Consider the following 9,263-nt stretch of genomic DNA (forward strand, 5'->3'; position numbering starts at 1 on the left):
AAATTAAAAAAAAAAAAAAAAAGATACGATAGAATTTTAAATTTTAAATTTATAGCGTGTGTTCATGATGTTTGCTTTTTATCATAGTTTTTTATGTAGGTGGGGACATTAAATTTCAAATCTCTTATTTGACTACGAAAGACTTTATTTGTTGAACAAACTAAAGCTGCATATCTCTTTAAGACATTTTGCCTCTGGATAAATAGAAGTTATAGATCTGCTCATAATATCATGCAATTTAGGAAGAAATATGCAAATATCATTTATCCCAAGGAAATATACAAATATTGTGGCTCAACTATGACCATGAGGCATAATCACCAAAAAGTTCCAACAACTAGGAAGTGCAGCGTTGGTCGCTGAGTCAGTAATCACCTTTTAATCAACAATGGAGATGTTAACACTTAACAGGGACAGGCTTAGTTATCAAAGGGTGTCCCCTTGGCCATCATAATTGCTAATGGACTTGGAACCGTTGCCATTTATTGGAATGGCAACATGAAGGCATTGTTTCATTTCTTGTAGAACACGGAACCTTTTTCATTTATATTTTTTGGATAGGATAACAAATAAATATTAGGATAAATTAAATGGAATGGTTTCAAAAGTTTCAAATTACCTCTGAGTGTTGGACTTATACAAATTAAATCTTATAATTAGTAGGAAAATCAAACTTTGAACTATTAAAATCATGTCTATCAATTTAAATCTTCTTTCTCAAAAAAAATTTAAATCTTGGAATTTTTCAGGTTACATTTGGTTGTGTTTGATTATCGAGTTCAATTGAAAGGTTTGAGGCAATACAATTTTAAAAGTATAGGGTTCCATTTGAAATTAACGAAACTATAGCCAATAAAGTTTAATTTAATTGTCTTAAACTTTAAAGTTTTAATTTGAAACTTTTGTAACTATAGGGATTAATTTGAAACAACCATTTTATAAGATTCAAATTTATTTTGCCTCAATTTCAAAATCTATACAAAGTAACAAATATTTCAAGTTGTGGGGGGAGATAATATTGTGGGGAAACAACAATTGATCTTAATATAACATGTAGAGATATCACTTAATCTACAACCTTAAATCTAACATTTTATTTGTAAGAAGTGAAATGAATGAATAGGAAATAGAACAAAAACGATTTTTTTTTTTTTGGGAATTTAGTAAGAAAAATTGAAATGGTTATGAGGTAATGCAAATTTCATTCCATCCCCTCCTAATTTTATTTTTTGAAAAATGAGATGAACACTTGTTCCCTTATAAAATATAAGTCAAAACCAATTTTATCCCATTTTGAAACAAGACAATTAAAAGATGAAGGGTATAATGGGGACATCATATGTTTCTTTTATTTTGTTCATTCTTTTATGAACTTCCAAACATGCTGAAAACAATTACACCATATTTCATTCTATTTGATTCCTTTATGATCTACCTATTTTATTCTATTCTTTTATATACTTACAAACATAAAAGGTAAAAGTTTGGCCGAATTATATTAATTTTTTTTATAAGGACATCAATCACATCACTAATGGATAAGTTACTTATTTTTCTTCCATGTTACTTCCATCCATATATGAATACCCAACACAAACAATTCTTACATTTATTTCAGCATCCTTGACTTATTAAACAATTAAAATCTGTAGTTCTTCCTCATAATTCAGTAATTCCCAAAGTAAACATGATTTCAAATCAAAGTGAACTAGAATTCTTTAAATCAATTCATCAGTTATGACACCAGATCTTCTTATTTTTTTCTTGGGACTCCTCAAGCTTTTTTGAACATTTTTTTATTTTGCAATAGACTCAAAATTTAAATCATTCTATGAAGAAGATTTTCCACAAATACCATGCATAACACAATCCCAACTCCCTCTAGCAGCAGCAGCATCAGTGATAGCAGCAGTGCCTTGCACCTTGCACTACCTGAGCTTAACTTATATATTGTCAAAACCATAAAGAGCAAAGACCAGCCAACTCTCTTGTATTACCTTTATGGCTTTATCCAATATACTATTTGAGATCTTAATCCTAATCTGGTTTAGCATTTAGAGACAAATTCTGTCATCTACTTTGGTTGGATCAGATGTTTTTTAATGGGATGTGGCAGCACATCAATGATACTGGAACTCATGGTAATTTATGAGAAGCATTATATAACTCTAAACCATCTATAAATTTAATTTATATACCAATCTTGCCACACAAATATATCAAATCCTACAAGCACAATAGCAGTGGCTACCCCCCCCCCCCCCCACCCACAAAAAAAAAAAAAAAAAAAAAAAAACAGTAAGTTCAAACAAATGGATAAACACTTTTTTGTCAGTATACTCAACCTTTTTTTTTTTGAGAATTGTCAGTATACTCAACCTGAAGATAAGTCATAAAGAAATGATATCCATAACATTTCTTCATCTTCTAATGGATTAAGAAAATGCCAAGATATCAATCAAAGGTCAAAGTACAAAAAGAACATAAGCAATCACATCAAACTGAAGATAAGTCAGTTTCTTATCTATACAAACCAAAGGTAGGTGTGGTAAGCCCAACCCTCAAACCTTTGTAAGCGCTGAGTGGAATTTTAAAGTGACGGCAATTTTTTAAATAGAAAATAAAATCCACTAAGATGGATTCAGTGGACTGCAGAATTCAGAAGATGAGTGCAACACTCCACTAAACCACTTATGCCTGAAGAGTCAAAAGGTGTGGAGGTCAGAGGCTTAGAGACGTTGACAAATGGAAGTGTAATAAAGTCATTATAGTGCTTTTCACACTTGCTATGGCCTAAATGACATGAGATAATTGCTTGTAAGATGGGTCAAGGGCATTCTACGAAATACGTTGTCTTCCAATTTAGGTGTTTATTTCTGCGTCTTTCTTTGACCTTAATATACTACAAAAGATGACATCGACTACGCATTATGTTAATGGTAAAATGAACCTAATCCGCATTATATCAATGTTGAAGATTGGCACTATCTATAGTTTGACTTTGCTGAATGTAGTGTGTGCAATAACAGACATGGTGGCCCTTATGGCTTGTTTGGAAGTTTAGAGAGGGAGGAGAGTAGAGGGGAGTAGAGGAAAGGGGAGTAGTGGGGAGGAGAGTAGAGGATAATGATTCACCACCACCTTATTTGGATGTTTTTAAAATTAGTAAGGGGAAGGGACTAATTAGCCATTCCCCTTGTGTAATTTTGTTAATATAATAAGGATAAATTAGGTAATTTACTTGGTCAATAGTTTATGTACTCTACTCCCCCTCCAAATCTCTCCAATTTGGGGGAATTAAAATTGAGAGGCTAGAGGGAGTCCAAACCCCTCCAAACTCCTCCAAACCCCTCCCCCTCATTCTTTAAAAAACTTCCAAATAAGGTAATTGCATTACTCTCCCTCTCTCTACTCTACTCCCCCTCCTTTTTTAAACATCCAAACATGCTATTAAATAGACAATTCCCTGTATCTTTAAGAATTATATCTTCAGTTTTATGGCTGTGTGTGAATAAGCACGTATATCAATTGGAAATATGTAATGGTAGAAAATGCATATCTAATGAAGAATACTTTGTCAATCCTATCTCTTCCTACCTCTACTTCTGCTAATGAAAGCTCGAACTGGGATAAAAATAAAAATAACCAATTTACTACAATATGTAACATGACAGCAATTATGTCCATTAAGTGTTAGTATGTAAAACCTGTTTAAAGCTTTAAGAAACTGCCGAATAGATCGAACTTCACTCTTTTTTGTAGAAGTCATTTTAAAGATAGTTATTTCCCCTCCTAAATTTCTGAGTTTAAATATAGAATATGGAAACAACTGCACTCTTTTTGCAGCTACAATGTTTGACAGAATCTGATGGTCTAGGAATCAAACTATCTTTGAAGTAGCCTCACCTGATCCTTGAAGAATGCCAGATAGGGCCAAAAAATCATTTAGGAGGACGCCTTAGATCGGAAAATCTCAAACTCTACTGTTCCTACAACTTGGACGACTCCACAGCTATGATGGTTTAAAGTCAATTTTGATGTTGCTATTCAGCCAAACAAATCCACTTGTGTTGCAGTGTGTCTTTTCTAATACAAAACTGATGCCTTCCCTTGACCCTCTCCTTGGTGAAGCAAATGCTGCAACCTATAGCTGCTCACCACAAGCTCAATTATCAATTATGTGAAGTTTGAAGTTGATGCTATGTCTTCCTCATCCTCCAATCCAGATTTAGCTTATATCCTTGATGAATTCAAATCTGTTCTCAATTCATTTTTGTGCTGGGACTTTGTTTTTGTCCGTAGGCATGTATATTATCTTGCTCATAACATTCGCTGGGCGATTTTTTTTTTTTATGTGGGGTGGCCCCCTTACTATCTCTTCTCCCCTCTTGGGACCACTCTTGGAGGATCAAGATGGGCCAGTACCTCTTCCCCCCACTCCTTTATGTATTTTACTTCAAAAAAATGCAGAATAGAACTTGGTGGGCTTCCATTATGTTTTTATTTGTAAGAATTTGAAGAAAATATGGGCTATATTTATCATATCACAACTTGTATCCTTTCTCAAGTTCCCAAGTTTTTGTTTTAATCTTTTTTCTCTTGAAAATCACACACAGAGTAAAACCTAATCATCATTGTTTTTGAGCCCCAACATTACAGAACTCCAGCACTTACAAGTAACAGCAATGTTTCTTCAACATGTTATTTTATTGACCTTTCTGATTTATTCAATGTAGCAAGTAAAAACTAGACAAAGAGGAATATCACATATGCATGATGTATGTACAAGCATGTGTTTTAGTCTTGCTAATGAACCATCATTGAAGATTGCTAATGAGCTCTAGCTCTATTGACACTTCCTCTCCTTGCAAGTGTGAAAAATATGAGATTGTGGGTTCAAGACCCACTGAGTGCGTTTGTAACTAATCTATTAAGAAGACGTGTTAATTTACTCAAGCTATAATTATAAACTGACTCACTCATGTGAAACCTCAATCAGAGCAATGCAAGGTTTAGATTTACAATTTTTGTTTTTTCTTGTTCAATGTACATATATAAATACTATTAACATACATTGAACGATTAAGTGAGATCAAGTCTGAGCAACACATACTCCCAAGAGCTAAATTTTCATTCAACAATGCGAACATATAAAGACTAAACTCTCAATTTACAATTTAGTCACAACATAATCTAGATATACACACGTAAATTGTGGGAAAGATTAATGTAGCTCTTTGCCTGATCATCTTCTAAGTACTAACATCAATAACCTCAAATGCAAAGTGAGACAACATTACCATCACTCAGCTTGCACAAAATGGACGAAAACATCACCAATCTCATTGCTGCTAAATTCATCTGGTATAGACCCTTTTCCTTAAGAAGCTGCTAAATTAAAAATGATTCAACTTCCACTCCATTATCCTTACAATTCAAGTCATTCCGGCCATTCTTGATTTAGAATTCGTAACTTCCATCTTCTTGCAAATTCATGTCAAAAACATCATCAGACTGTGAATCTCTCAACCCCAACAAACCATTACCCTGAACATTCCGTCTAATGGGGCCCTTTTCTCTCTGTTTTCTATCAAAACCAATATCATAAACATCATCAGACTGTGAAACTCTCAACCCCAACGAACCATTACCCCGAACATTCCGTCTAATGGGGCCCTTTTCTCTCTGTTTTCTATCAAAACCAATATCATAAACATCATCAGACTGTGAATCTCTCAACTCCAACGAGCCATTACCCCGAACATTCCTTCTAATAGGGCCCTTTCCTCTCTGTTTTCTGTCAAAACCAGCTTCCCCTGACTCCAACCCACCGGAACCAATGGGGCCCTTTCCTCTCTGTTCTCTATCAAAACCAGCTTCCCTTGACTCCAACCGACCGGAACCATTCGAACCCACATCCTGAAACCTATTCCTATTCACATTCTTTCTCAATTTCCCATTACTTCTCTTCCCATTTTGCCTATTCACACCCGATAACTCCAAACTATCTTTCTGATACGAACTCTCCGAATCCAATAAATTCTGACCCTTCTCCTCCTTTAATTCATCCAACCCACCATTTCTTTGATAAGGTTTGATACTATGAACAACCCCTTTAGGGAAAAATCTAGCTGAGGGTAACTCATCCACAGTCTCAAACAACTGAGGCCCATCTCTCTCAGTCCACAAATCGAACCCACCAGGCCTTTGAAACCTATCAGCCAAGACTTTCACTTGTTCATCAGCGCCAACGGAGAGCAAGTTAGGGGCTCTCTCGACAACTTCCCAAGGCCTCTCGAGCTCTGACACAGCAGCCTTGAGCTCTGCTCGCTTTCGCATCTCGTAAATATTGCGCTCGCGAGCGAGGCGAGCCTTGAGGAGCTGCCTGGCTTTCTTTGCCTGCATTCGCTTCCATTGCCACTTTGATACGCCACCTGGGTAGGTTCTGGGACCCCCTCCCATACGAATAATCGTCGTTTTGGGCGGGATGGGTTGGGAGTAGAGTGAAGGGTTATAGGTTTTTGGGTGGAGGAACAACTTGGTTGGAGCTGAACCTGTCAAAGAATTTGAGAATGAGAGTGTTTGGATTTGAAGGATTGACATTTTTCTTAAACCAAAAAAGAAAAAAGAAGAAGAAAAAATTGTTGTTGCTGTGATTTCTATGTTGGGTTTTACAGTGATTCTATTCTATGACTACGAACGGTTTAGGAGTTGGGAATGAAAGCAAAGAAGAGAAAGATAGTGGAGTTTGTGGTTTGTGTGAACAACGTTATCTGCAGACTAATGCTATCTTGGGTCATTTCTAACTAATGGGTTGGGCCTACTCGTAACAAAGGCATCTGGGCTTCTATCAATAAAGGTAGGCTTTTACGTTTTAGAGGACTCATAGAGAATCCAAATTAGATTTCAATCATGCTCTCAATTTGCGCGAGGTGTTTCATCTCATTTGTAATTTTGTATCTAGCCAATTATTAAGTGTAAAAATTAAAAAGTTAAAATTTAATTAAATTTTAAATTAAATTTTAATTAAATTCTAATTTTTTGTCATGTGTTTATCTAATTTTTTAATTTTTGTGGTAACTGAATTATTGGATGCAAAAAATAAAGAACCTAAATCCAATTTAAAAATGGTGTAAGTTAATACCATGCATAATTTTAATTTCTTTTTAAAAGATGTATAATTTGAATCGTGTAGTTGTGATTATTTTTAATTGTTTCTATGGATATGAATAGAATTACACACTAGTATACTAGTATATATTAATAGCTAAAATTTAAAGAAAATCTAATTAGATTTTAATTGGATTCTCAATTTTGCGTCACATGTCCTATTTAATTTTTAATTTTATGTCAAGCAAATTATTGAGTGTAAATATTGAAGAGTCCAAATCAAATTAGATTCAAAATTGAATTTCAATTGAAGTCTAATTTTTCGCCATATGTCTATTTAAGTTTATAATTTTGTGGCAAATGACTTATTAAGTGCAAAAATTGAAAAGTCTAAAACTAATTAAATTTTAAATCAGATAAATAAGTAAATAAATCATATATATATATATATATATAATATGAAAAACCATTAAATATTTTAAAAATATATGGTTTAAAAAAAATGTAAGCTAATACAATATATAATTTGAACTTCTTAAAAAAAAAAATGTACAGTTTGAATCGTATAATTGTGATTATTTTTAATTGTACCATTACATATGTACAAGGCTACACACTTATTGTTATATAATAGAATATGATCACATTTTAGCCAACTAAGTTCAAAATTTACACATTAGCTAAATTGACACCTCCCCATGCACAAAGTGCTTGGGGGTTTAGGAGGAAAAGGGTTCGAGCTGTAGGGTTAGCAGCATGTTGTAATTATTTTTCAAAAAAAAGTTGTGTAAAAATATATAATTGTTACTGTAATTGTGTAAATTTATAATGACACTATTCATTTTGCATTTAGTTTTTTGTTCTTATGCTACATATCACATAGGTGAAAGAAGAGAGCAAATGAAATGTAATGTAAAATATATAATCTTATGTGTGATGGTTTGAAAAGTTAGTATGTAAAAAAAAAAAAAAAGTAGGTTTTAATGCTAACAAGCCCGAAATTTTTGTACCAATGGATGCTTATACTGTTAGCCGTTGGCTTGTGACTTCTCAGTTCTCAGTTGAAGCCTCCACTTGAATGCACGTGCAAATCGCCAATTAAGTTGGGCATTGGGTTTGAATATCACCAAATGATGAACTGGCATAGTATTTCCAGCCAAGAATTCCTGTTTAAAATTGAATCAACAACCCATTGCATACAATACCATAATGCCAGAGACAGCAAACCAACTGAATCAAATGGTGCCGTACGATGGTCTCTTCACTCGTTAGGTGTCAAAAACAATTATTAATTGTTTCCTAAACTACAGGCATCATATGGAGTTCCCTCTATTTAATTGTACAATTTTAATAATTATAATTAGCATCTTGTTAGCTTAAGAGTTATGAATTCTGCATCATGTCTGTAATTTCCAAAACAGTTCCATAAATATAGGTTCTAGATCCCAATATGTCTATTAATGTTTACTAACTTAATCAAAAAGATAATTCTGTAAAAATATCAGTATGATGCATAGCCACAGACATATATATAATATAAAGGAAACATATTTTTTACATTTCTTTTGTTTAGTTGAACATGGTGAGTGGTGAGATATGTCTTGGCATGTTTTCAGCATGTAGCTCTACAATGCTTGAGCTAATCAAGCATTTCAAATTCAGTGTCTGGTTAGAGTTTAATTTGCTTGTGTTGTTTATGGATAATATATTTGACAGAGAAAAAAAATAAAGATATTTACAGACAATATCTACGGTCACGATTCTTCAAGTTAACCATGTTGTTACAAAGTTAAGAAACCATTTTGGAAAAAATGTTTTTGCTATTACGTGAGAGTAGGCATGCTCAAGTTAATTCAGAGTCTAGTGAGAGTTTGATTTCCTTGTGATGTTTGCACTTTGCAGATAATGAATTGGCCAAATGAAGAAAGATGATTACAGACAATATCTATTGTTGTGATTCTTCAGGTTAACAACATGTTTTTACAAAAACTAATAAGGAACCTTTTTGCTTTTGATTATCAACAGTGCCGATAATTACTTTGAAGAAAATGAAGAAAGTGTTTAATGCTGACGACAAGGGAACCATGGTGTGTTCGTGTTCATCCTTGCCTTGGCAAGCTTTTTCCCCCTAGCTGCTCCTTTTCCTTACTTTG

General features: G+C 33.7%; 1 protein-coding gene across 1 annotated transcript; it reads right to left on the reverse strand.

Annotated features, from left to right (window-relative positions):
* Positions 1 to 5,099: 5,099 nt before the first annotated feature.
* LOC111991096 (uncharacterized) lies at positions 5,100 to 6,774 on the reverse strand. The gene has a single exon (XM_024022877.2). It carries the CDS (start codon positions 6,601 to 6,603, stop codon positions 5,461 to 5,463), a length of 1,143 nt encoding a protein of 380 aa, XP_023878645.2. The 5' UTR covers positions 6,604 to 6,774; the 3' UTR covers positions 5,100 to 5,460.
* Between the last annotated feature and the right edge of the window lie 2,489 nt (positions 6,775 to 9,263).

This window comes from Quercus suber, unplaced genomic scaffold (assembly GCF_002906115.3).
Source record: "Quercus suber isolate HL8 unplaced genomic scaffold, Cork oak 2.0 scaffold_522, whole genome shotgun sequence".
Classification (NCBI taxonomy): Eukaryota; Viridiplantae; Streptophyta; class Magnoliopsida; order Fagales; family Fagaceae; genus Quercus; species Quercus suber.

Excerpts from the sequence above, each read along its gene's own strand:
- LOC111991096 (XM_024022877.2), bottom strand. The coding sequence starts at position 6,603 with ATGTCAATCCTTCAAATCCAAACACTCTCATTCTCAAATTCTTTGACA.